Raw genomic sequence first — 26,636 nt, 5'->3', positions numbered from 1 at the left:
ATCTTACTAATGTTCCGTTTTGTTGTTGTTGTTGTTTCGGCTTCCGTCTTCCGAGTCTTTCAGCGTGTTGTCACCATTAAGCGTGATATTTTCCGGCATTTGGGTTCTTTACCCCTTGTTTCTACTACTTCTGTACGTCGTGCATGCAGACACGTGTGCCTCGTGCGCACGTGCATGTGTATGCGCCAGGAAATTAAGCAAACGTTACCGGATGATGTCGGTTTCAAATAAGTGACTTTTGACTTCTTTTTTCTTTTTTTTCTTTTTTTTTTCTTGAGTGTGACCGCGCAGGGAATCATCTTGGAAATTACTTGGGAACTGTTGTTGAAGCAGTTCACAGCGCTTTTCAGTCCGTTTGTGTAGGTGAATGGTGAAAGGCGAGTGGGACGGGTGGTACAACTTCTGCGTTTAAGCATGACCTTTGGTGGGCGGAGTTCAGCGCGTGAGTCTGGCAATGCAAACAAAGAAAAAAACTATCACCTTATTTTAAATGCTTCAAGTCCCAGACTCCTTCACCGGAAGCGACTGGAAACAAGAACAGCAACTATGAGGAAATTAACGGGAAAACGATGCAAATTGTATGAAAATGCCAATTCCCCCCCCCCCAAGGTAATCATCGAGAGATCGTCATGTTTAGAGACGATTGTCGTGTTTCACATTGTGTTTTAGTGCTATTGCAAGTATCATTACACTCGAGGCGAAACACTGTGGAAGGTAAGGAGAGAGTATGCACCTCAGGCACATGAAGCCTGTTTCGGCTGCTCTCTGTAATTAACCTCCCTTCCCTTTGGTTTCTTCGCCCAATGTTTCTCCCCATGCGTAATTATGCGCAACGGCAGAGCCTCATTAAATACCTTTGTATTACCACTTCGGTGGTTATTACACGTTAGTTTCTGTCTGTATAACCTTGGTTGTGTGACAGAAGTGACTCTCCTCAACTTCTTCTTCCTCCCTTATCTTTTTAATTTGGAGTAGAATAACTAATATCACCAGGAAGTTGAGTTTTTTTTCTCGTTAACAACCACAAGGAAGCGAAAGTATGACATTTGAAGCTGCTGCACAAGCGCCAAACAAGTGCCCTACCAATGAGGCAACAGCGGAACCATTACGCACTCCAAATGTTCTCGCAGACAACCTCCTCGCTCGTTCCAACTTGAGTGAAGGGGAATCACCGGAGAAATCTGGAGAAGCACAAAAGCCCGAAGAACAAGGCAACGCGTTGATGCGCTGTTTCCACTTTATCTTACCGCGCGGTGGTGCCCTTTCCGGCATCTTCAACCTGGCAAGTGTTACATTGGGCGCCGGTATCATGTCAATTCCATCCGCTTTCAACACATCAGGCATGATCATGGCAATCATCTATTTGCTGCTGGTTACGGTTTTTACCGTCTTCTCCATCTTCCTGATTGTGTCTGCGGCGGAAAAGACCGGCTACCGCAGCTTTGAATCCATGGCGCGTAACCTACTCGGTCCCCGTGCTGATATTGCTGTGGGTTTTCTGTTGTGGCTTCTGTGCTTTGGCGGTGCCTCTGGATATGTGGTGGCAATCGGTGACGTACTGCAAGGATTGCTTTCACATGAAAAGGTACCGGCATATCTGCAGTCCAAAGGCGGCCGCCGCCTGCTCACGAGTGCCATCTGGTTTGTCTTCATCTTTCCGTTGACGCTCCCTAAGAGGGTGAATTCATTGCGCTATGCGTCAGCGATCGGCGTTTCGTTCATCCTATTCTTCGCCATCTGTGTGGTGGAGCACTCGGCTGAAAAGATGGTTACCGATGGCGGCATCAAGCAGGAACTTGTCATGTTCCGTTCCGGTAATGACGCCGTGGCAGGGCTTTCGCTATTCATCTTCGCTTATCTTTGTCATGTGAACTCATTCTCCATCTTCTTTGAGATGAAGAAGCGTTCCGTCACTCGTATGACCCGCGATGCGGCGGTGAGCTGCTCCATTTGCTGCTGTGTCTACCTGCTCACCGGATTTTTCGGCTACGCAGAATTCGGCCCAACGGTGGAGGGCTCCGTTCTGAAGCTTTACGACCCCTACGCAAATCCCGTCTTCTTTGTTTGCTTCATTGGCATCATCGTCAAACTCTGCGCTGGGTTTTCGCTTAACATGCTCGCATGCCGTACAGCCCTCTTTCAGGTGCTGCGGTGGGACCTGGATACCATGTCATATGTTAGGCACAGTATCGTCAGTGTTTCATTTGCTGTCGGTTCGCTCGTTCTCGGTTTGTTCGTGCCAGACATCAACGTCATCTTCGGACTTGTTGGTGCCTTCTGCGGTGGTTTCATTGGCTTTATATTCCCCGCACTCTTCATCATGTACGCCGGTGGTTGGACACGCCAAAGCGTGGGCTGGGTGCAGTATATCTTGACATATGTATTGCTCATTCTGGGCGTTGTTGCAATTGTCTTTGGTACGAGCGCGTCTGTTTACTACACAATTAAGAGGTATTCTTAAGGAGGGGAGGCGGCGTAGCAGGAGAGGGAGTGCAAACAGCCCTTATTCAACACCTCACGAATGTAATGAAGAAAAAATAATAATATTTTCACTTCCTTTTAAAAAACCCGAAACCCATTTAATGGGTTGCATCAATAATTGAGTACGTTTTGTTATTTGCTTCATTAAGCAAATAACCAATCAAAAAGGTAACTTGTACCCCTTCAGAAAAGCCTCAAGAATGTTTCTTTTTATTTTTTCTAAAATTTAATTTACTGTTGTACGCATTGATTTATAGAGACACTGAGCTGCGTCTTCCGTCCACTGAGCACAAGCGTAATTTCGGTTATGTAACGGGAAACCGTGACGCAGTGAGGACTCAACCAATACTTTCTATTTTTTTTTCTTGTTTAGCGCTTACTACTACCAGTTCTTTTCCTACTTTTCTCTTTTAATCTTGGTGAGTTGCGGTAGCGGCGCTTAACACGTGTGTGGCAAGCGTCGTGTACATGCATATAGCGTAGCGCGCTCAATGGATTAACTGAGAAAAGACTAAAGAAAGTATCACTACTTTTCAATACATTTATTACTTTTTCCTTTGTCTGCCACTAACTATGGTTACTTATTTCCTCCACTTGTCTTATTTTCGTTCTGTTTGTTGTCCCTTTTTTTTTCTTGTTTTTTATATTTGTTCTCTGTTCTTTTTTCTTTTTCTTACCCAAGCCGTTTCCTTGTTGTATTCCACTTTGGCGGTATCGCCATCAACGCGGCTATCTCTTTTTGATACTTCAACACTTTCCCACCCTACCCACCACCCCTGCAGCCGTTGCCGTGAGGCAGGCGATACTTTCGGGACAAAACTATGCGCAAGCGCGCAAATAAATTAAAAGATATATATATATATATATGCCTGTATCTTCCGTGCGTTCCCCTCGCGTCTTAACGCCTTATTCCAACGAATTCTCTTTTTTTTTTTACTTCGCTGCCCACCGCTACGCCCTTTGCGGATGGGTGCGTTTAAACACTACATTTTGCTTATTGTTAGGGCCCCTACGTGATCATAGGAACAGAATTAAGCTGATTGGGGAACATTATGGTCCTCGCAGAAGTCTGTAGTGTCTCGTGGCGGCGGTTTGCGGTGTTAAAAGCACCTGTTTGGAAACGCTTCCCAATAGCAGAGAAACGGCTGTGCGTAAGCAGCTGGGGGAATCGTATAGGAGTAAGTGCCGAAGCAAATCACTTGCGACCGCTACAACGGGGTAAGACTGTCAGGGTGAAGCCCTTCAAGCAGGTAAAACATCGTGAATTACGTGCGGACAAAGAACTGCTGCCTCAGAATGAGGCGCTCAACGAGCATATCATTAGGAGTGCAGGAGGTTCACAGGCCGCTGCACGGTCAGCCGCGGAGGCATCTTGCATTGGTGAGGATAAAGCAGAAAGTGGTAATGCACGGTTGGTTCAACACGACCCCGCAACGGTGGTGACACTCGACTCCCAAAGAGAGGAACTGCATCTCGACCGCTCGCAGCGGGAATTGCTTTGGAATGCTCGCAGGCGACAGTACCAACAGCTTCTCGTACGCATTGTCACGTGTATGGAGTCTCATCTCGCGCCCATCGAAAAGTGTCATGTTTTACTCGCATTGCATGATGAAGTTATCGACAAACGGATTCGTCTTCGGGTAGACACATATGAAGATATATTTCACGTGTTCTACGCCGTGGGAACGCTGGGTAGCTCATCACCTTCACTAGATGCTGAAGAGGTAGCTGGTCGCACCGCAAAGGCGGCACCGAGCCTCCTGCCCGCTGAGTTTGTCAGCCCCATCATCGCAGCGGCATCCCTCCTCACGGGACCGATGCTCCAAAGCCTTTGGAGGGTATATCGTTACATGATTGATAGCGGAACAAATCCCACATCCCGCGTGGTGCAGCATGTCATGGGAATACTCGAAAGACACCGCAAGAAAGATGTCGTTGTGGAGGCGCGCGCACACTCCCTCATGATGGACCTTGACCGCTTTCACCTCGCACCTACGGAGTACACTATAGCCTCCTACATTGGCGTGTGCGACGTGAACGCTGTGATGCATCTGGCGGTAGCGCGAGTTACCGACTATCGCACAAGGCACGAGCGGCAAGTGTCTGCCGGTGTGTGCGCACGGCTTCTGTTTGGGTTGATGCACAACCAGCAGCATGACGAAGCGCTCGCGTGTTTGTCTTCCATTGACAGCACAGTTATTACACCGCAACTTCTCAACGCCGCTCTTCACGTGACCTGTCACTCGCGTGATCCGCTTTCCGCCTTTGCTATTTATAAGAGTGTGATGGGACGGCCTGGTGGTAGGGCGAGTGGGATGGCGCCCAGTGAACACACCTTCACCATTCTACTGGAGGCGATGGAGAAGGCACAGTCGTACGGTGAACTCAATTACTTTCTTCGCGAAATGCGCCGCTTTCGTGTAAAGGGAAATGGTGTGACACTCAACAAGATACTTCGCGTGCTGCTCAAGCTGAATCGATATGAAGAGGCCTCTGCACTTTTGGTGACAATGGACAAAAAAGGCGTCACGGTTTTTGACGAGCTTCGACAAGAGTACGCAACGGCCGTGCGTGCTCCCCTGAGGGAAGAGATGTGCAAAATTACCGAAGACGCGAACGCCGCCACAGGTCGGTGAAATTGGCATCATCACATCGGGTGTTTCGTACCAACGACGAGTCTGTATCCTCTCCTTTCCCTCCCCCTTTACGGAAGTGCTTTAATCGTGCGCCAATGTTGTGACTCACCCCGCGCACATCTGCCACTCTTTCTCTCTCGCTATTTGACGTGGTAACATTTAACAGCTTTCTAGTTGCGGTTCATGACTTCAAGTTGGGGCCCGCAGCAACATGAGGCCCTCGTACAATTTCTGCGGAACGTCACTTCCTCTGACATGAATGTACAGCGGGATAACATCCTGCAGCTGCAGCGTTTTGCCTTCAGCGGCGGGGCGGCCATTTTCTTGTTGGAAGTACTATGTAGTGGAAACGAGAGTTATGAAGCGTCTATTCGTCATTCAGCTGGGTTGATTCTGAAACAGATCGTGCAAATAAACCCGACCATTATTGATTGTTTGAACGCCGATATAGTTGGACCGCCCCTGCTTAGAGCGCTGGCAGACACGATTCCTTCTGTGAACGTAGCCGCGAGTCTTGTGGTAGCATCCATCGTGAGGGGTGAGGGACTTTTGCAGCGCTGGCCACAGCTCCTTGAGACACTGAAAAATGAATCTAGTCTGACATTCCTTCGGTGTCAGCAGGCCACTGATATGGAGGGATTCTTTACCGTCAGCCGGACTGTACAAGGTTTGGCCACCTGCACACGAATCGTGTGTGAAGAATGCAATGAAGAACTTCGGGAACTTATTGAAGCGGACAGCTCGGCGTGTGAGTGCTTAGGTGAACTTTTTTCGTATATGCTTCAGGCTGTAGCTTTCATGTTGCGTAGTGGAGGCGATGTGGCCAGTGCTATGCAACTAGTGCTGTCAGCCGCAACGTCATGCTTTGTTGAGAAGGTGTTTTTTCTCTCAGACAACCCGGACGAATCTTTTGATGACTCCACGCCTGAGGCATCGCTTGACGTGTCCACTGCACCAGATCATACCCTCCACTATGCGAAACAGTTGCACGAGCAAGTATGTGCTCTTGTTGCTGAACTGTGTACCGCCCCATTTAACCAACACGTATTAGTGGCCACAACGGAATACCTAAGTGAGGCCCTTCGGTGGGACACAGAGTCTTCAGCCTCCACTATTAACGCAACTGTTTTATTCTTACCACACGTACTGTACCGTATCCGCAGCCACGAAAGTGAAGAAGAAAGTATTGTCATACGCTGTCTTACACTTCTGGGCGATATAGCGGAGACACATGCAACAGTGCTATCAGGTATAGCTCGGGAGGTGGCTGAAACTCTTTTCTACAACGCAGTGCACTTGACTGATATATTTCCCAACACAAGTGAAGAAGAAACTACGAGCGCACCTGATGACGAAGCCACCGTCCGCCCCGTCGTGCTCAATCGACGCAACGTGGAAGCGGGGGATGCCGAAGATCATTCCGACGAGAACAAAAGTGACATAAACAGCTGCGGCGCCACGGATAGAAGCGACGGGCAAGAAAGTGATGCGGAGTGTGCAACAACCAAGAAGCAAGTCTTCACCCATATTCTTGACGTTATGAGCTGCACATGCCCAGGAGATCTTCTGGCGCATCTCATCCCCCTCATTACCTCGGCCTTAACGAGGGAAGCAAACTCCGTGGAATCGCTGAAAGAGCAACAGGCGGCACTGTTTATATTGGCTGAAGTTGTGGACGAGTTGTTTGATGACTTACATGATGACTTCTTGGGGCACGTGTCAGCAAACTGTTGGGGAGCTCTCGGCCCAAATTCTACGGCGCCTCACCACCTGCGTTATCAGGCAGTTCGTTGTGTGGCTCGAATGTCAACTGGATGGGCGGCAAGTGCACGCCGACCGGCACACCTGCAGGGGTTGATTTCCCCTCCGCCTGTGTTACATCTGCTCATTGGTGTCACGGCATCGGAGGTGAGTAAACAAGTTCAGCTGGAGGCCATTAACTCCATCACGAAGGTTACGCTTTATTCATTGGATGACTGTCGCATCGACGGCGAGACCAGGGCTGTTGCTTCTGCACTGTCCACTGTGATTCGGGGACTTGTTTCTGCACTTCCGTCGATGCAATATGCGGCAAGAACGGCGACGTATCGCTGTTTATCAGAGGTTCTTTCGGTGGCCTCCGGTAACGAACAGCGACAACAAGAGCCTTTGATTGACGATATTACTACCATGCACACCATAACTGCTTTGGGGAAACAGGGACAACAACTCGCTTCTCTGCTTCATCACGGCGAGAACAAAAAAAAATCCGGAACTAACGCTGTCGAGCTTATTTCCTTGATGAATGCCATGGTGGAGGTCGTTTCGGCCGCAAGCAAGGGCACGCTAGAAGATGTAGTATCTCCTCTCACTGAATTCGCCCTTGTAGTGCTGAACTGTTCGGCAGACACCGAAGGGAATTCATCCTCCATCATGGAGGTGTACGGTAGTGACATCGCCACACTTGTCTTCGATATGCTGGACGGTTGCTGTTCTGCATTGATGAATGAAGAAGAACTACTTTGTATGATAGATTCATCTTTGCGTACCGCAGTGCTCCTGAAGAATGTAATGGTTGGATATGGTACCGGCGCAGCTAATAATGTTGTCTCTGTTTGTGCCCAAATTCTCGAAGAAAGGCAACGGCGGCAACAGTTTGGTGAAGTTGAACTAGCGCGCTCGTGCGTGGCATTTCTTAGCACTGCTATGCACTTCCATAGAGATCCACACATGGTCGCCACAATTTGTCGATTGTGTCTAACAGAAGTGGCCTGCGAAATGCCAGCGGTAAAGGCTATAAGTAATGTTTTTCTTTGCTTGGGGCTGATCTTCTACAACCTTCTGTTTGACCACAACGCAGATCCAGTCCCAATTCTACATGTAGTGGTTCCTTCACAGAGTCTGAACAACTTGACGGAGACGTTGCGGAGCTATCTTACATCATCGACAGCGCAGGACAGGGGATACGTGAAGATGAACGCTTTCATTTGTGCTGTTGCGTTGGCCGCTCTCCATCAGGTGGGACGCCTGCACCTGGACGTGGCAGAGCCGCTGTTGTTTGCTGTCATTCATGCCTCGCCCAGCTTCATTCCAAGGGTGAAAAATCACATTGGCGAGGCCTATCGACTGCTGCTGATGCTCTCGTTACTACTCGCTGCTGATCAATCGAATTGGGCCCCGGTGGTTCCAACAATCGTAAAAGCAATTGACTCATTCACCAGTACTGCACCCACAGTGCTCAGTGCTGAGGTGCGGCGTCGTTATCTACCTTTGGTTGGCGCAAATGGACAATAGGTGGCGCTTTCGTTCGTTTAATATTTGTTGAAAGTGGTGTATGTAACCTGAAGACTGGTGGTGGAACGTGGCCAACGCATTGTTCCCGTTCGGCCGGGAACTACTTGCTTTCCTCAGCAGATGTCACTTCACCGAAACGTGATTTTCTTTTTTTTATTTATTTTTTGACCTTCCCTTCTTTCTTCTAATCACTCTGCCAACCTGTTGGGCATCAGATCCTCCTTTTTGTTAAAGGGAAAGAGTGAAAAAACTCAGGAATACAAAATCGGAACTAAACACAGAAAAAGAGAAAGGGAAAGGGAAGGAATTGAGCAGGTGATAGTCTTCAAGCAAAGGAGGCAAGAAATCAAGGATGGCTCAGACGAGCAACAATGTCACTCACTCAGACAAGTATCACGTGTGCGAGTGCTACGGACACACACAGCAATTGCCCAACTATAAGAAACTGACCAACCCGCGCACGCTGCAGGGCTTCTACGCAAAGCAGAAGGTGAGCGCCTGCCCGTGCATCCCCAACAAGAGGGAGAAGAATTTCAACACCACATACTGCAGCGAAAACCCTGCAAAACGCAATGTGGCATTTCCTGAGGAAACTTACCGTGACTTCGAACCTGGCAAGCACAGAGTGCATAAGGCAGCCAGCGTGCCTGGAGATGGAGCGACACTTCGGGATCCCGTAACGAGAGCCCGCCTCGTCTTCCCCAACGCCTGCAACTACGGCGGCACGGTGGCCAAACATACTTTTCCTGCCATTGGCCAACCGAGGCGTCTGACGCCAGGTGAGCGAAAATACGAGCAAATGTACGACCGCAAGGAGTTCCTAAAGGCTGTGCTTCGTGATGAGATTTGCCATCGCGCGGAGGCTGAGAAGCAGTTGGAAGAGTTGGAAAATGAAACCGGGCTTCGCGGAAGCCGCCACGCACGACTACTTGCAGAAGCTGCAGCTGCGGCCAGGGAAGCACAGCTGAGTGAAGATCATGAAGAACCCAAGACGGTAGGGGAGCAATACGATGCTGTGATGGATGAGCTGCGCTTTGTCACGCGGCAGCCAGTCGGTTCTAAGCTCAACATCATTCGTATGTATTACACACTGGAAGAGCAAGAGAGAATGCGGAATTTTGCTCGTAGCTTCGGATCACAGAAGACATCCGGGCGGGTATGACGGGTGAGGAAAGTAACAAAAAGAAAGAAGATGCGTGAATTGATGGGGGATTTCAATTAACAAATGCGGATTCTTGGGAAGCGATATTTCCTCCATTATTTTTTTGTACACATAAGAAGACGTACACCATCTTACCTCCCGCATTTTGGCCCCCAATACTTTTGTACAAATTATTCTTAGATTTTTCGCCAGGGAGGAGGAGTTGCTAGCGTGCGATCCGAGTCCTGGTGCTTTGTCGCACGTTGCTTTTATCCTAGGCTCCGTTATGCTGCGGAAAGAAAGAAAAATGTAAACTTCAAGTATTATTCTCTTCCTCCGTGATGTTTCCAGCGCGGAGGTGGAGATTGTATGTATTTATGTGAAAAATGGAGAGGTAGTTGACGAGTTCAGCGTAATGAGTTTAGGAGGATTCACACCTTAGTCCATTGCTTCTCCCCTTCCCTTCCGGCGCCGGGCAAAGTGACGATGTCGTTAGTTTCCGTTGTTTGTTGGATAGTTGTGGCGGTGTCCCGTGAGCTTTTGAAGCCACTGTGTATGCTTTTGGTATTTCTTTTTCATTCTGTTGGTCCCTTCCTTTTCTTTTTTTTCGTTCTAAATGATACGGTCGAACGCAAATAACAGTAGACTCTAGAAAGAATAAATATAAGGCCGACGCAGTTGGTAGACCGATACGGAAGGAAGGAATAAAAACAAGCCAGATAACAAAAAAAACATGATTGGAGGGGCGGTGTTAAACCCCCATAAACCAGCCACTGAAAAGCCCTCCACAGAAACTCCCCAACGGCCATCGCGCCTGCCCACTGCAGCGGCGGCACAACACGATAAAAAGTACCACCATTGCGATTGCTACGGCCATCCACTCGGGTTACCCAATTATAAGGTTCTCGCGCAACCAAGAACCAATAATTATTACAACGCGACGGGTGGTTGTCCTTGCATCCCCCGCTCCGCAGCACATCCGGGGAGCTGGAGGAACAAGCGGGAGCAGCTTCGTTCAACTGCAAACCATTTTCCATTCGGATGCACCAAAAAGCGTCCTGGTACCACGTGTTGTGTGCACGCCGGTGAGACATATGGTTGGCTCCCTGGTCCACACAAAGTGCTTGCGAAGAATTGCGCTGCTTCCGGTCTATGCGATACATTTGGCAATATGGCTTTCAAGAAACCCATACGTTCTCAAGACAAGGACAGTGACGTGAGCAGCGTAACCACGCAAAAGTTAGCGAAACTCGAGGAGCTCATCCTGCGCGAACACGGAGAACGGCGCAGAATTGAAATGGATGTGGACGAGCTCGAAGATATCAAGAAGCGTGGCGCAGAGAATGACTATAAGGTGGACTACGAAAACGAAAAGAAACGAAAGCAAGCGATGGCCGCTTCAGAGGGACAGCTGAAGGAACTCCTGCGTGAGGTTCGTGGTATTGTAAACAGACCTCTTAACCAAACAAACATTGACATTTTGCGGGGCATTGTTGACCGTCAAGAGCAATTCATGCAGCTTCGCTCCCTGAGGGCGCACGAAGACTTTCCGCCGATTATCCATCCCTAAGAAAGAGGAAACAAAATTCCCCTAACGGGTTCGGCTTGTATACGTAAATGTAAATCACCTGTATGTACTTTTTTTTTTTGTCGTTGGTGTTGTTAAGTGTTCTTGGTGTTTTTTGGTGCTGGCACGAAGGCAGGAAGATTAGATCTTTTTTTTTTCATTGCTCTATATGGAGAAAGGATCTTATACCTCTAATACCAAGCCTCATCATCATTACGGTGGTATTTTATTTTATCTTATTTTCCTGCCCTCTTGCTTGTAGAAGCGCACAGGGAGACTGCATGTATCAGATGATTCACTCACTTTTTAATCCTTCCGAATGGGAAGCCGCATGACCTTTCATTTAGTACCAAAGATAATTGTGTGCGGATATACACTGTGTCATTTCCCCTTCCATGGGACCCATTATTTTGTCTTCACTTATCAAATAGAAAACGGTAGAATGATCAAGAATTATTTTGATCTCTCTAGCATTTTATCCAATGAGGAGTTAATCCCAGTCACCTTCACCACACCCTTGTTTGGGCTTGGCAAAGACGTTAACCCCCGTACCGCTGAGGGCGAGACTCATGACGAGGTGCAAGTCGGAAGTACCGCAACTCTTCCCCTGTGGGCAGCAGTGGCTTTTCGCCAAGTAGGTCATATAGTGCCCCAGGTTCCGTCACGTTACACCACATCGGTATTTCGCGAATTTAAAACTGACCCACTTGCTGTGAGTCTTCATGCTAAATCACCTTACTATTATGAAGCAGGGCTTCTGCTGTGTGCAATGCTCCCCACGGGCGATGGCAACCGACTAGCGGGGCAACTCTTTAGACTCTATCAGTTGCGATATCTTAAAATCATCCGTGCAGCTGCGAAGAAGGGGTTTGACTTGAGTGATGTGCGAGAGAAGCTCTGTGAAAGTGAGCGGGACCTTCTGGACGCGTTAATTCGTGGAATGGAGGAGGAACGACAATGGTACCGTAGCGCCTTCTAGATCGTAACGGAGGCAAGTGACAACCAACTATATCGCGTGGCCCCACTGATTTGGGGGGTGTACCATATATTATTCTTTTCTTTTTTTCTTTTTTCTTTTTTCCTTCCGTTGTTGGCACCGTGGAACTACATTCAGGTAACTGCAACAACTGATCTTGTTGGAAACCTGTAATCCCCCCTTCGCTTCCACTTCATGACGAGTCCCTCATCCATCTCCCGTTGCTTTTCTCCCCTTGCGCTCGTTCTTGAAAATAATGCGCGCCTGTTAGTCAAACCGACCATGACAACTTCCCCATCCACGCCCAGTAATGAGACCCGTTTGGCAAATGCACAAGCGGTGGAAAGCACAATGAACAATGCAACCGTACTCCGATATCCCTTTCAATCCATCGACCTCGGATGGTTGGTGGATTACATTGGAGCCTGTTTTCAACCAGAGGACCGCTTCCCTGCGGCACTTCGCCTGCTTAATGACTTCATGGCATTCGCCGTACTCCATAAGGACCCTTTTTTGGGAGAGGCTTGCTATGAGTTCTACAACGCGACGGCGGCGAAGGATGAGGAAGAATGGCCGCGGTTTCCCAAGGGTATGGATTCATTCTGTGACATCGCCCGTCGTGTTTTTGAGGCTATCCGGCTTGTTTCCAAGTACCCGCAATGGGACGTGAATTCGAAGGTAGAAGCCCTCGGAAACATTAAGGAATTCATACTGGATATTGGGGAACCCAGAAATACTCCAACCAAATTTAGCACCTCCAATGCAGAAGAGGCTATGAAAACCACCCTCAGCTTAATAAATGGTTTGAGGACCTCGCTCGACAACTTGGAGATCTTTGGTGCGTTGATGGATTCGCTAAGGGCGCTGTTCTTTTGCTTTAGCCCGTGCGTTGGTGTGTATAGCATGTTCCAGGGTGCCAATGCGAATGGAACTGGGACATATGTCTGTTGTGACCGTTGTCCATGTTACGTGAAGTTCCGTAGCACGTACACGTTGTTTATAAAGGACATTGAGAAAATGAAAGTCATTGACTGTTTGCTTATGATGGCAGTAAAGGAGGATGATGCGTTTGCATGTAAGTTGGTGGAGGATTTGCTCCAGCGACTGGATTACCGCAATCCTTTCCTCGACAAGCCGGTGCGTAGGGTTCAAAATGGGTCCCTTTTTGCAGCGAGAGTAGCACTGTTCGACGCATTCCGCCACGTGAAGGCGATCATGACGGGGTCAATAAACCTGCATACTGATCTTCCATCCCATGTTGCAAGCGTCGCCCTCGCATTGCATGTGGTGCGACGGGAAGTGAAAAATATGGCCTGCGCAAGCGAACAACTTCCGGTGCTGGACCGCGCACTCACCACCGCCGACAACATATACACACGCCTCGGGAAAGGTAGTGTGACACAGCATCTGCACACACTTAAGGAGTACATCATCACCACATTCGCCTTCCTGAGCGAGCCTCAATATCACCTTGCGGTGCACAGTAAGACGCCGCCAAATGAAAATGGGGTTACCCCGAAATGCCACAATCCGTGTTGCCCGGGAAATGTAAAAGAAGTGCTGAAGTGCGCCGCTTGCCGCACCGTATCTTATTGTGGTGTGGCATGTCAACGAGAAGATTACAAGTCACATCGGCCCCTCTGCATGGAGATGGCCCGCCGAAAGGTAGCGCCGACGATTATAAAGACAGCAGAAACTGAAGTGCAGACCCTAAAGTCCGCTGCCTTCAGCTGAGGAATTTTCTGGCCCGGATCGCACAGAGGGGAGAGTGGGTGTGTGTGGGGGGGGGGAGGGGGAAATGGAACCTAATGCAGTTGGAGTGCCGTACGAGGGGCGTTTAACCTAATTATTGTAACTTACGCGGAGTGTCCCCTTCCGATGAAGCACAAGCAACACACGTAAGCAGAGTTTTTGCTTTTTACATGCTGTTTTTTTCTCCTTGAATTTCACAGCTCTCTACACCACATAGGTGAAGCGATGGTTACCCACACGCCCGAGACAAACGGGGGTGCATGAATTGCGTCGATGTATGTAACCACCGCTAAAGCTGAGTTGTTAGCGGAGGGTTTTCGGGCACACACACACACGCACACACACTATGGCAAAAAAGTTGCACCGCATTATCATTGGGACGATTAACTGAGCTCAGTCGGCTTGCACCCACATCACCCACACTGAGCCCCGCTAAACTGTTGCGGTTCCTTCCCTCGCGCCTGGGACCCAGGCCAATGTGTCATGAAAGACGAGTCAACAATGAGACAAAAGCCAACGTTTCTTACATCGGCGTTTGTGCGTGATCAGCCCCAAGATCTCTTTTTTTTAAAAAAAAAAAAAAGCTGCCTTTCCTCTTTGCGTTGCGGAGCTGAGTCAAGCTAAAAGTCACCCTGTACTGTCGGTGGATTTTTCTAACACGTGGGAATGGAAATCGCACGCAGCGCTGCCTGCCTCTTTGAATGGAAACAGCCCGTTGATGGGCAGCCCGTCATTGACAGTCGCAGCGGGAACTCATGCATCACTATGGAGAATGGGCGAAAGCAGACCACGAGGGAATTAGTGAACTACAATCAATTTGTGTCTACGCCGTGCTTTGCAGAGATCGTCCTTCCACCGCTGCTCCCCTTCCCCCCCCACACACACACACACTCCTCAATCCGACGTCTCCGGTGGTGGATTTGTTTCGGGCGCCCCTATTCTTGATTTGTTTGTTCTCTTCCTTCCGCATCACTGATCGGAGCCATTTCCCAACCATTGAGCACCGGTACCCTCCCTTTCCGAGTCAAACGGAAAGGAACCCCGCCAATTTTGCCTCCCCGCGAGGCGCTTTCCCCATCAAGCCTATTAGTTCATGTTTCATCTTCAGATTCTTCAGGGCAGTGCATTCGGGCAAGTGGCTCAGCAATCCTTGGATGCCCAACTTCAATTTGTTGTAAACGTCCTTCTTTCCATCGCCGTGTATCCTTCCTACTAAACCTTTTAGACCAACTCGCCTCGCTTACGTTTAGCCGCAGTATGGGGCAATGGTGGGTTTCACTTCACACTTTCCACTTCCTTATAAAAGCGTCAGGAAACCCCTCGGAGCGCGCAATCGGATTCAGTATGCATTTTTCTTGTGTGTGCCTTAAGTGCGCACCTCTCCTTACTCTCTGGAGTCCCACGTGCCCCGTGAACATCAAAAGTTTACTAGGAACATTTTATTCCAACCCCACCCTGTTCTCTCTATCCTCTCCTTCCTTAACTGTTACCTCCACGTCATCCCTTTTTTTATTTTGGTCTCAACACCGGCGCGGCTATGGCTAACCCCACTTTCCCTCCACTGCTCGTAGTCCCTTTAGCGGTGCCACGGGGCCGTGCATACTCACGAGGTTGATGTGCATTATCAAAGCCCCTGCTACGAAACACCTTTCACATGTTGAACTCGTAAACTTCCCCCCCCCCGCGTATTTATCTCTTTTTTTTTTTGCTTAAATCCTGCTTCACCACCGGGCATTGCACGCATACGGTTTTATATGAACCGCAACTCTATTTTCCCGGTCTTTGCACTCTTTCCAGCGCCGCGGAAACAACGCAAACACACCACTGGCATTCACGTTGCTTTTGCTACAGTTGCCGTGCTTCCTTTTCGTGCCTCCCACTTCGCGTAAGGTGGTGGATTCGCATCTCCCTTCCAACTCTTCCAACCCTTCCGCATCTGAAACATCTCCACCCGGGTGCGCCCCAAAGTCCTCCAAACCAACAGGTTTGCCTCTTAACAGCCATTCGTCCGCAACACCCGCAAGTTCCTTGATCCGGTCGGTTCAACAATCATTTCTATGAGCTACCCCTGAGGAATGCTTACCGTGCGATGGTCGTCTAGTGGTTAGGACATTCGCCTCACACGCGAGAGATCGCGGGTTCGATCCCCGCCCGTCGTAGCCTTTTTATATTTCCCGTTCTTCGGACGCTGCACGTTGCAATAAATTTTGAACACCAAACGCTCAGGTGGCGCGGTTAGTCTAGTGGAAAGTCACTCGCACTCAATTAGCGGGAGCCCCGGGTTCGATTCCCGGACTGCGCGTCTTTCTTTTCTTCTGGCTGACAGGCTTGAAAAAATACTGTCAACAAGCACCGCTGCGTTTTGTTTTCGCCTAATTTAAAGGGGGGAAAAAGTGCGACTGCACTACAAAGTGCACGAAATACATCGATGTGGATGAAACCACCGAAAGTAACCGTATCATGGCGGCAGCCACGACGTCGTGGCTGACGAGTGCTGAGACAAGGTTTTAAGAACCTTCGGATGGCAAAAGTAACGGTGTGGCGGGGGAAGATGTCAACTAAATTCCCCCCTCATTCCACCAAGAATAGTTTAGTTCTTACCTTCCCTTTTTACTACGGACAAGAAAGATATACGAAATAATTATCATGCTGAAGAAACAGTAAGCGTTCCTCATCATCCTACACAAATATGAATTGAAACGATAATTTACTAACGATATGGAAGTGTCTGAAAGCGCAGTTTACTCACCTCCCGTGCGGGGCGTAGAGGGTTGGGTTTGGTTGGGTGAGCTTTCTAAAATTTTCACCCTCTTGCAAACAGCTGTGTACATAAACGGGAGGACAGTGTGTTTATACAAAGATAACCGTACAAAAAAATACTCTGCATTCCTAAGCCCAAAACCATTCGTAATGCAGGCTTTCAACAAAAAAAAGCTATAATAGACCACTTTGTCCATTCTCATACGCTGAAACCCTTTGAGTGGTATCTTTCTTTTAAGTGAGCGCATCCTTCTTTTGTAAAAAAGGTGACCGCTGCGGCATGGACTCCACTAATTGTATGGAAGAACTTTCCTGACCTTTTCCCCAACACGGTCTCATTAGGAGACTCGCCTTCCACCGCACGTTGTCTGCACACACTCTTCAGGAACGGATGGACACTATTTAGTAAAGAGACATTTCAACCACATTAGCTTGGGCACGTTTGCCTATGCTGGTGGGCTCAAAACCCGAAACTTTGGTGCGTCTAGAAGCTTCCTGAGTAGCTGAATCTCTCCTCATCTTTGTTCGTAGTAAAAACAACCGTAACGTGTCAGCAGTGAAGCTCAAAAAGTGGCGCCCCGGAGATGCGGCGCTTCTGCAAAAGACGCGGCCTGTGTGAAGTGACTTCTGAGACCGCAGAGGGGAGAAGACGTTAGCAACGACACTCCGGCCGTTTCCCAAGCTCTCAGTGCTTCTCCTCTTTTATCTCAGGGCAACAATTGGTGCTAGATTGGTTTCCAGCGGTCAGGCCACCTTGGCAGCTGTTTTTCACGTGTAGGGACCCTGGCGATGCCGGCCACCTCAACGTGGTGCCAGGGTCCAGTACCCCGTATCATCGGGGGAAGCCAAGAGCCAACAGCGTTCCTTTCATGGGGAACACTGCTTTGCTCCGGCTACGGCATCATACGGCACAGGGATCAGCAGTGTCTTGCTGGGACACCGCTTTTCATTTGTCGGTCCCTGGGCACGTGCCAGCGTGCCATCAGCAGTATCATACGCACTAAGATGCTGCTGTCCGGTGATGTGGAAGAGAATCCCGGCCCGTCGTTGCGCGGGATGCAGTGGAACTGCGCCGGGCTATCCAAGGGAGGTGGGTGCGGTTGTGCGGAGTCCTGCGCGCACACTGGACCCCTTTCGACTAACCAGATCGTCGTTTGCGAGTTTCCGGTGGTTCCCGACCGGAGCATGCTTCACTTCATCGGAGTTGCGCTGCATTGTCGTTTTGCTAGTCAGTGGTTCTTACGCCTCTCGCTTCGTAGGGTTGCGTTGTTTCCACCGTCGTCTTAGGATCCATTCTTTGGTCGGAGGCGACCGAACACAGGCTCTGGCGGAATAGAGGTGTCGTGACGCTTGGTCTTGAAGTCTAGGTTCCACATTTCCTGGGGGGTTCTCCGCTCCTCTGCAACGGAATTTGTCCGTACCGACCTGGTCAGTGCGCGGAGGACTTTTAGGGAGCTACTTTGCCTGCACGGAGCGCTCCAGTTCGCCATAGGATTTTTAGCTTTCAGGAACGGCCCAATCACGATACTGCACCCCGTACGGTGGCTAAAGGTGCGTTATATATCGACATAGTTTTCCCCTGTGCATACTAATATACCATGCTGTGTTATGTGCACAGTATGGGAAGTGTCGCTACTGTATATGTTATTTGTTAACTCTTCCTTCGGATGGAACACTACAGTCACACCTCTCCTTCTCACATCATATGTTTGTGCTTCACCTCACATTATTACTCCATACCATCGTGTTCTAATGGGAGAAATGATGTGGAATGATAGATTGGGTGAAAAAAGAAAAGATCAGAAGGGCATGACTATCTCTCTCTATAGTGTGTGGTGTACGCTGTTGATCCTTTGAAAGTTCTGCATCATCACGTGATATCATATACCCGTATGCTGCGCTTGTGCATCCGTATATGTACATATTTTCTCTGATATATTCTCGGCGTAATGGAGAGTGTGTCCATGTCAGTTATTATTCTCCACCGCTCGATCCGTGTTTGTGAGAAGGCGGTACTGGCTGCAGATCACCAGTATTTTTACTAATGGAGGAAGGGCTCGCTTCGATGTTGGCATCATCGAGTGTCAGTGCCACGGTACCCATAAAATGTCATCTTAACACTTTAGACCATGCTTTTCGTGCGGCAAGGGGGCCGAAGTATCAGCTGGCCCCTGACATATTCGTAGTGTCTGCTTCCCTCAGCAGAGCCTCCAGCATCTTAGTTCCTCATCATTTGGTCGCCTACGAAGAAACCATGATGGGGTTGGAGCCTGCGTTGTGTCATGCTTCACAGGGGGGAAGGGGTTCAATACAATTGTTAAGAATAAAGGGTCGACTGATGCGCCTGGTGCTTAGTCTCAGATGAAGTGTCCTCGTCGGGAGACTGATCTTTGTAAGCGAGGCCGCTGGGCACGTTCAGCCAGGAGCGTTGCCATGCAGTGGACGAATGGGCTTTGTATGCCAAGTTTACGTATTTCCTGCAAAAAGCTGCCGTGTACAGTCGTGGCCAATTTCTCGGAACAGTCAATGAAGGAGATGGCGACGACACGGCGGTGATTGAACCTTTGGCAGCCTATCGGCAGTCATGGCCCCGGGGCAGAAACCAGATTCTCTACTGGTTGACTTGAGTTATGCTGTGATTTTGATGCTCGATTCTTGGGTCTCTTAAAACTTCTTTCGAGATGGCAATAGTAGGAGTGGTGCATTGGAACATGTCGGAGTACGCTGATATTGTTGAAAGTGCGGCCGCAGGTACTGGAGGTTTCTTGCGGTGACATCTGTCCGGGAGTGATTCAGCTGCTGGTTCCAGGGTGCCTTGATGGCGTGAACTTTTCACTACTATCCTGTCTTAGCGCACTGGTATACAGTCCTACGGCTTCCACTGTCTCAGCAAGATTCTCTAGCCTGGTGTCGCGTTAAGGTAACTGGAGTTGCGGGAGGCGAAAAGTATTTTATTTGGTTGCCGCAGGTGTCGAACGAGTTCCTGGAGGGGGCGGTACCAAAGGAATAGTTTTTGATTATCTTAGGTGCATATTTATTTTTGTTTCATGTGGAGTAATTATAGAGGTAGCAAATGCTAGTGATGTACCGGTTGCAAAGGTGAGTATAGGAGAAAGTATACTCTTCTTCCTGTGCAGCGGGTTCGTGTACCCTGATTAGTCTGTTAAGTAGCTACACGCTCGGACACGCAGTTGGAGATGTCAACAGAAGACACATTTTAAGGTTCTGACAGTGACGCAAATGGATTTCGCAGGGAACTTTTTTTTGAAGCAGTTGGGATGGTGCGGGTTTCTTCTGCCAAAAAGAGTGGAGTGAGACTGGGACATCCTTGGGGGGGGGGGGGAGGGGTCACCGGAGTGTACGTGCTGCTTACTGTCAGCTGCGCTTTTTTGCGCTGGAGTGATCCGTTATTGCTGTCGTAGTGTTTCCTACGAGTGATCTGTTGCTCGCGTTCCTATTCCACCTCTCATTATGGTGAGATTTGGTGCTTTGCACTCCCTCCCCCCAAGACGATCACGTGTAAAAAAACGGCTGTGCAATGTTAGCTGACTGAAGATATTTCAGGACGAGGTAAAAGCTGTGGTTTGTTGGCGAACCACAACTCATTTCAGCACCCACCAAATGCAACATGTTCCCCCAATAACTTCGAACTCATGTGCTTGTGTGTGCACACGGGTGTATTTATGAACGGGTCTCTGATTTATTTTTAAGTTTTGTGCCACAAAATGATTTTTTGCGTGTGTGTCAACCAAGTTATTGGTATTCTGTTCCCAAACTGATTCTGTTGTGGCTGCAAACTCCAGAGCACGATGAAACATGTGTTTTCTTTATATGAGTGCCTTGTTGACCGAAAGCAACTGTTGTGCACCGTCTTCGATGGCTTTGTAACTACTACATATTCCCTTACTAACTTAACCCCATTTAGGGGTACGTATCCTTTGAACGCATCTCTCACAAAAAAAGAGGAGAGCTGGTGTCTCTTTTTTTAATTACTTTACTTGGTAAAGATGGAATACAGGATTCTAGACGTTTTGTTTCTTCTGTGTCAACGACGTGTTGGTTTTCCACACATAAAATGATGGTCACCATTACCGTCTCTAATTCAGTAACTTATTTATTTATTGCACCTAACTTACATGCTAGCCAGTTGTCCTTCGTTTCATTTTTTTTATGATCACATAGGCTCTTATACCGCATAACGAACCTACGGTGAATGTGTTCTCCCTTCTGAGTTCAGCTAATAGTTGAGGCACCCTCGTTGCAGCGTATTAGGTGTCTAACAGCGCTTCGTGTGAATAAGAGAAATGGGGTGTAACCATAGCGAACTTGCGTGCTTGCAATGTGTAGGAAACATCGGCTTTTGAGTTTTTTTTTTAAAAAGAAAGAAGAGCTGTGATGCATCATAAAATCCTGTTTCAGCAAAATCCTGACAGTGTGATATGCACATTAATTTGCGGCACTACACATGAAACAAGCGCTGTTGGCAACCCGCGGAGCGGCTCATTACTAGTGTCAGGATTTGGTTATGTCTGTACGCTGCTAACGGGTGATCGGCAAGTAGAGATCACCGGTTATGCGGCCAAGGTATTTGGCGTTTAGACATCTCAGTATTACTGGCAGTCAGTCGGTAGTAACATTTACGCATGGGGGGGGGGGCGAAAAAGCAAAGTACGCTAAGGCAGATACTATCTGGACAAACTCCGCAAGGCGTCGGTACAGCTGTGTTTTCTCCCTTATGCAAGTACTGCACGATGAGGTGATCAATAATATCACTTGCTTCCCTTGTTGGTACCGCGTAAGGTGGCTGGGGAATTTAGATGCCGAAGTTCTTAGTATACTGAAGTGCTGGCGCTATGTGTACGGAATGACGTCTCCGAGCGCCAAGCATATGGCGCCAAAAGCGACTCCAACATAACGTTCTCGCTACTGATTCAATGAATAGACAGTTGCCATGATCGAGAATTAGGCCTTATGCTATTGGACGACAAAAATGAGGTTCTGCAGGTGCTGAGGATCCGTTGTGTCGTTAGTTAGCCATGGTGTTATGTCGCTTTCAAGTGGCACTACGTGCCAGTTCCAGCGCATGAACTCTAGGTGGTTGTCAGTGACTTTTTAGCAGGTGACGAGAAGCAACAATTTTTCCATGCAAGCGTTAACATGAAATTTTTATTTTTGCTTAGTAATGCTCCGAAAGGGCCAACGCCCCTGCCCGCACAGTGTTCGAGAGAGCTCTTCAGTACCACCTGTTGCGAGTACATGCACGCATCTCCTTGTGTACAATAGAAAATACATTCTAATACCGCTGATCATTTCGTAGGTGAGAGGGCATCGATCACTTTGCTTATGCAAAGCAAAACGTAAGGTGGTGTTATTGCTTTTCCTTTGTGAAGCTCACCACCTTGACAGGAACTTTTTCAGCACCAGAGGCTACGTCACCCGAAATGTTATGTAATGCATAATCATTCGGGCGCATGCACCCATGCGTAGCTGCCTGACAACCGTGCACAGTGTCCATGATCGTTCAAGGCGGCTGATTTTTTTTTTTTTTTTGGAACCCTCATTTTCAGTTTCTGCGGGATGTCCACCATCTTTATTTAGGTGTTTGGCTCACAGGAAGTCCAAGTAGGTAATCATTTCCTCTCTTTCTGAACTCTACATACATATATGCGTATGATCAGAGAGAACCGATACGTAATGCGCTGCTGGTTGTGCACTTGCCAATCTAGGCGTACGTCTTTGGGTGTTATGTTGTCGCAGCATCTTGCGCATGGAGGTGTCTTGCTGTTTTTCTTTTTTGTATCCTGTGCAACCGGACATACCGGCCGATTCTCGTTTGTGCTCACATCTTTTCTAACCTTGTGGCTGGTGCTACTTCTTGGTTTCGGCAAGCATCAAGCACTCGTTTCTTAGTGTTATTGTGGCTGTTAGTAACACAATGATCATTTGGGCAGTAGGGACAACGAACAAAGCAAAATTGAACTCTGTTGCCTTGGTTGTTAACAAGTGTTTTCCTGATCAACAACACGACATCAGACCTGTTGAGGTGAGTTCAGCTGTCCGAGCTCAACCCATGTCAGCGGGAGAGTCACAAGAAGGGGCTCAACACCGCGCCCGAGAGGCGCTACGGCACATACCTGATGCCCATTATGGGGTAGGAATGGAAGGTGGCCTGGAAAAGATCGGTGACAGATGGTTTGAATGTGGGTGGATGCATGTCATTGAGCGTTCGAGTGGACGCGAGGGGACAGGGTCATCTGGAAGGTTTGAAATGAGTCAGAAGCTCATGCAGAAGATCCTCAATGAGGGAAAGGAGCTTGCAGAAATAATGGACGAAATGACTGGTGAGAAGGACGTGAGATCTGGACAAGGAGCAATGGGAGTTCTCACAGCCGGTCACCTCAATCGTGCCGAATCCTACACACACGGACTGATATACGCGTTAGCCCCGTTTCTGTCAAGTCGGACGTATTGGGACAATTAAAGAGTATGTTATTACGGTTTGTGGCAATACACTGTGAATTGTTTCCTCCTGCTCTAGCTATTTAATACGTTGGTCTGGCCGAATGATTGATACTTCACTGTTCCCCCTCCCTGTATGTAGGAAGAGGCACCAATGTTCACCCTAATAGGTCTGGGACTTGGTGATGCCAACGACATCACAGTCAACGGACTCAAGGCGGTCCACGACGCAGACGTTGTCTACCTCGAGGCATACACATCGTTCCTCATTAACAGCTCACCCGAGGAGCTTTCTGCAGCGTATGGGAAGCCTGTTATTGTCGCTGATAGGGAAATGGTGGAGAGTGGGGATGTTTTGAGGGATGCGGAAAGTAAAAAGGTTGCATTTCTGGTTGTTGGTGACGTCTTTGGGGCAACGACGCACTCCGACTTGGTTGTGCGCTGTCGGGAACAGAAGATTGAGTGTCGTGCCATTCATAATGCCTCCATTATCAATGCCGTGGGGTGCTGTGGTCTCCAGCTCTATCGATTTGGTCAGGTGCTTTCACTTTGTTTCTGGACTGAGACATGGAAACCAGACTCGTGGTACGACAGATTGAAGACAAACCGTGACGCAGGTCTTCACACTTTGGTGTTATTGGACATCAAGGTAAAGGAGATCTCCGATGAAAATCTTGCGCGTGGTCGGAAAGTTTATGAACCACCGCGGTACATGAAGATAAGTGAAGCAATTGACCAAATCCTCGCAGTTGAGAAGAGAAAGGGTAGGGGTGCGGTTGCTGTGGACGGGGGTACGCTAGCTGTTGGCATGGCGAGAGTCGGGTCGGCAACACAGCAGGTCGTCGCTGGGCCTATGCAAGCTTTGCGTGCAGTTGATTTTGGGACCCCCCTTCACTCTCTGGTTATTGCAGGAGAGGTTCACCCATGCGAGGAAGAGCACTTGCGTCTTTTTTACCTTAATTAACAGCAATTACTAATATCGAAAGTGGGTAACATACTAACGGAAATGCAATAATTGGTTTATCTCTCTTAGGGGGTTGTGTAGTTAAACTGCGAAGTCCAATCAGGTTTCAGCTAACGTAATTCCTTCCCATCTTCTACTTTACTTTCTCTTTTCGGCGTCCTCTGGCAGGGGCGCTTGTGTCGGGGCCGTTTGCGTTAGGCAATTATAGCGCGCGCGTGAAGAAAGTGTGGACGATGCGTGGAACAACAAAGCCGATGCTCTTTTTGTGCTCCACAGCTGTGAGGCTAAATTTTTTCCCACTGGGTCTATCCGCTGGGCCACTGAATTCTCACATCCTTTTACCTCGGAATAATTTTGACGGTCGGACAACTCATGGTATGAAGAAGATCCAAGGGCAATCGAAAGACCCTCAGATGGTCATGTCTCGGGACGAGCTGAAGCTGCGATGTGAGTACTGTCGCTTTGAATGGATCCACGATACACTTTGTGTTCGCTGCCCCGCCCAGCCGTCTCATGACCAACGTGAGATGTGGCTGCATAGCACATGGATGTGGGGAAAACAACAACCGTACAAATATTACAAATACATGCCCGCAGTGCGCAATCCTAGGACAGGGATGCCCATGGCTCGCGAAGATGCGCGCGGCATGAATAATGAACGGCGTGGACAGGGACTCACCACACGGACACTTAACCTCGAAAAAGAAAGACGGGGTATATCTAGGGATGTGAGCAGGATTGGACAGTATAACACACGGTGGAAAACTAGATTTCCATTTCCTACGTAAGTGGTAGGCACATTTATCGTTTTGATTCTGGTATGTCACGGTGGGGGTTTAAGTACTTGTATCTGTATATGCTTATCCGTCCTTGAGTCTTAATCTTCAAATTGCTTCATGTCGCTTATCACTGACACATGAACTTAGGGCATGCAGCGGCGAGCTCAATTGTAGTAAAGGTAGCTGAGTTAGCGAAGAAAGCATTTTATCGGCTTAAAATATCCAGTGCGTATTCATCCAAATTGACGGAGGCTGTGGGGACTGCACTTATGAGCGCTGATCCTGAAGTACCGGTAGATCCGAACCGCCGGAGCGGTGGCCATGTGATCCGTAACATGATTTACCAACATGACAGCAGTCACAATATCGAGATCGTGACAGGGTGGAAGGACCAGGGAACACGGGAGTATAACCAACAGATTGCACCCCCCGCCAAGTTGGATCTATCACCGAAGCACCCTTGCTACCCCCTTAATGAACAGCTGGTGCGGTGCAGTTTAGAGTGTCCCATGGAAATGAAACTCGCTGGACGGATTGCATCTTGCAATTCGGAACGCAAAAACTTGATGGTGTGTTTAACTAAAAACAAGAGCTGGAAGGAGGAGCCTGCCTCAGCATGGTACAAGTTCTTTTAAGTACCGTAATGGGCTGTCGAGTGAAATGGAGCGCTAGTAAATCGGGCTTAAATGTTCATTCGCTTTGGCCCTATCGGCCGTTTTTTTGCTTGTCTCCACTGCTTCGGCCGTGTTTTATCACTTTTATTGTCTGCACACCAACCCGAAAACAACAATTAGTATCACTGATTTATTAAGTTAAGCAAGTTGGATTTTGCACGCGATGATCCGTCGCACGGCACCAGCAGTGAGCTTCACAACGTCTCACCGCGCCCTGATGCTGCGCACTAACCGCCCTCTTTTGTCCGCTGATATGCACTCGCTGGAACGCTTCAAAGTCGCGTGGGATGAGATGCCTGTTCATCTAATCGGTGCTTCGCGCAAGCAATCTTTTGAGTGGTACTGGAAGTGTATGTATCAACTTGGCATTCGCTCAACATACCGCATGACAAAGAGTCGAGTGGTTATGAATTGGTGCGCAGTGTTTGTTTTTATGTATCTGACATACATCTCTGTGTGCTTCTCGTCGTTTTACCATATATACTATCAGGACTGGCCCGAAGAATTCAAGCGGGAGAACGCGCGGGCATATGCACAATCCAAGGGTTCGGATGTTTGGGCAGCGGATGGCAAGTTTATCAAACCGTACTTTCACATAAATCCTCCGATGCTAACAATGACGACTGAAGATCTGTGATGAAAGGGGTCCGAGCCGGTAAAACGCCAATGGTAGGGTTAGGAAAGATGCACGTAGTTGTGAAAGGGAGCTATCGTGTACTATCGAAACTATTTTACGTACGTTCCATGCTTAGTAGTTCATGTATAACTTTTATTCCTTGTTGTCTTTAAGTAGGTAGTCTTGTCTGTTCCCAGTCACCGTAAATGTGGATTATTTTTCTGTTTTTTACCTTATATTTCTAAAAAAATTCCAACGTTCCTTATGGCACGGGTGTACTTCGTTGCAATGTTATATGTTGAGCACGGCAGGGTGCGGCAAAACGCAAGGGAGTGGTAAAAATGTGAGTGACACTGTGGGTGTAAAGCACAAGCGTGGACCTGTTGCAGCCACAAGACGAGCGTTCGTTCTTTTAGCTGCATAGTGTAGGGGAAATAATTTGCACAGAGTAAGTCAAGGGACGGTAGAATTCGATCGCCTGATGAGCACACACCCTTCTGTGTACCTTCTAATAGCACGGTGCGTGCAAAGTCTCGACATGTATGTGTGACGTTTTCT

The 26,636-nt window shown here is 48.5% G+C and overlaps 12 protein-coding genes and 2 non-coding genes across 14 annotated transcripts, besides 10 other annotated features; all 14 read left to right on the top strand.

Moving 5' to 3' along the window:
• Positions 1 to 26,636: part of a sequence feature (sequence corresponds to BAC RPCI93-3I12) that runs on past both edges of the window.
• Positions 244 to 275: a microsatellite.
• Tb927.4.4730 (amino acid transporter, putative) lies at positions 1,040 to 2,461 on the top strand (the record flags this gene model as incomplete). The annotated part of the gene is made up of 1 exon (XM_839529.1): positions 1,040 to 2,461. One exon carries the CDS (start codon positions 1,040 to 1,042, stop codon positions 2,459 to 2,461), a length of 1,422 nt encoding a protein of 473 aa, XP_844622.1.
• Positions 3,076 to 3,156: a sequence feature (A-rich).
• Positions 3,317 to 3,348: a sequence feature (AT_rich).
• Tb927.4.4720 (hypothetical protein, conserved) lies at positions 3,534 to 5,117 on the top strand (the record flags this gene model as incomplete). The annotated part of the gene is made up of 1 exon (XM_839528.1): positions 3,534 to 5,117. One exon carries the CDS (start codon positions 3,534 to 3,536, stop codon positions 5,115 to 5,117), a length of 1,584 nt encoding a protein of 527 aa, XP_844621.1.
• Positions 5,301 to 8,390, top strand: Tb927.4.4710 (hypothetical protein, conserved; the record flags this gene model as incomplete). Its single annotated transcript, XM_839527.1, has 1 exon — positions 5,301 to 8,390. The coding sequence occupies one exon, from the start codon at positions 5,301 to 5,303 to the stop codon at positions 8,388 to 8,390; it is 3,090 nt and encodes a 1,029-aa protein (XP_844620.1).
• Positions 8,743 to 9,552, top strand: Tb927.4.4700 (hypothetical protein, conserved; the record flags this gene model as incomplete). The annotated part of the gene is made up of 1 exon (XM_839526.1): positions 8,743 to 9,552. The coding sequence occupies one exon, from the start codon at positions 8,743 to 8,745 to the stop codon at positions 9,550 to 9,552; it is 810 nt and encodes a 269-aa protein (XP_844619.1).
• Positions 10,265 to 11,101, top strand: Tb927.4.4690 (hypothetical protein, conserved; the record flags this gene model as incomplete). The annotated part of the gene is made up of 1 exon (XM_839525.1): positions 10,265 to 11,101. The coding sequence occupies one exon, from the start codon at positions 10,265 to 10,267 to the stop codon at positions 11,099 to 11,101; it is 837 nt and encodes a 278-aa protein (XP_844618.1).
• Tb927.4.4680 (hypothetical protein, conserved) lies at positions 11,541 to 12,077 on the top strand (the record flags this gene model as incomplete). Its single annotated transcript, XM_839524.1, has 1 exon — positions 11,541 to 12,077. One exon carries the CDS (start codon positions 11,541 to 11,543, stop codon positions 12,075 to 12,077), a length of 537 nt encoding a protein of 178 aa, XP_844617.1.
• Positions 12,150 to 12,176: a microsatellite.
• On the top strand, positions 12,357 to 13,808 carry Tb927.4.4670 (hypothetical protein, conserved; the record flags this gene model as incomplete). Its single annotated transcript, XM_839523.1, has 1 exon — positions 12,357 to 13,808. The coding sequence occupies one exon, from the start codon at positions 12,357 to 12,359 to the stop codon at positions 13,806 to 13,808; it is 1,452 nt and encodes a 483-aa protein (XP_844616.1).
• Positions 14,149 to 14,171: a microsatellite.
• Positions 14,388 to 14,409: a sequence feature (AT_rich).
• On the top strand, positions 15,913 to 15,985 carry Tb927.4.4666. The gene has a single exon. It is a non-coding gene; the product is annotated as a tRNA-Val (tRNA).
• On the top strand, positions 16,056 to 16,128 carry Tb927.4.4663. Its single transcript has one exon. It is a non-coding gene; the product is annotated as a tRNA-Sec (tRNA).
• Positions 16,410 to 16,747: a mobile genetic element.
• Positions 17,368 to 17,615: a mobile genetic element.
• Positions 17,368 to 17,846: a mobile genetic element.
• Positions 22,522 to 23,067, top strand: Tb927.4.4660 (hypothetical protein, conserved; the record flags this gene model as incomplete). The annotated part of the gene is made up of 1 exon (XM_839522.1): positions 22,522 to 23,067. The coding sequence occupies one exon, from the start codon at positions 22,522 to 22,524 to the stop codon at positions 23,065 to 23,067; it is 546 nt and encodes a 181-aa protein (XP_844615.1).
• Tb927.4.4650 (diphthine synthase, putative) lies at positions 23,200 to 24,009 on the top strand (the record flags this gene model as incomplete). Its single annotated transcript, XM_839521.1, has 1 exon — positions 23,200 to 24,009. One exon carries the CDS (start codon positions 23,200 to 23,202, stop codon positions 24,007 to 24,009), a length of 810 nt encoding a protein of 269 aa, XP_844614.1.
• Positions 24,243 to 24,797, top strand: Tb927.4.4640 (hypothetical protein, conserved; the record flags this gene model as incomplete). Its single annotated transcript, XM_839520.1, has 1 exon — positions 24,243 to 24,797. The coding sequence occupies one exon, from the start codon at positions 24,243 to 24,245 to the stop codon at positions 24,795 to 24,797; it is 555 nt and encodes a 184-aa protein (XP_844613.1).
• Positions 25,058 to 25,423, top strand: Tb927.4.4630 (hypothetical protein, conserved; the record flags this gene model as incomplete). The annotated part of the gene is made up of 1 exon (XM_839519.1): positions 25,058 to 25,423. The coding sequence occupies one exon, from the start codon at positions 25,058 to 25,060 to the stop codon at positions 25,421 to 25,423; it is 366 nt and encodes a 121-aa protein (XP_844612.1).
• Tb927.4.4620 (cytochrome c oxidase VIII (COX VIII), putative) lies at positions 25,626 to 26,099 on the top strand (the record flags this gene model as incomplete). The annotated part of the gene is made up of 1 exon (XM_839518.1): positions 25,626 to 26,099. The coding sequence occupies one exon, from the start codon at positions 25,626 to 25,628 to the stop codon at positions 26,097 to 26,099; it is 474 nt and encodes a 157-aa protein (XP_844611.1).

The sequence above is a fragment of the Trypanosoma brucei genome, chromosome 4, assembly GCF_000002445.2.
Source record: "Trypanosoma brucei brucei TREU927 chromosome 4, complete sequence".
In the NCBI taxonomy this organism is placed as follows: Eukaryota; Euglenozoa; class Kinetoplastea; order Trypanosomatida; family Trypanosomatidae; genus Trypanosoma; species Trypanosoma brucei.
The sequence above is the reverse complement of the archived record's forward strand: the minus strand, read 5'-3'. Positions and strand labels throughout refer to the sequence as shown.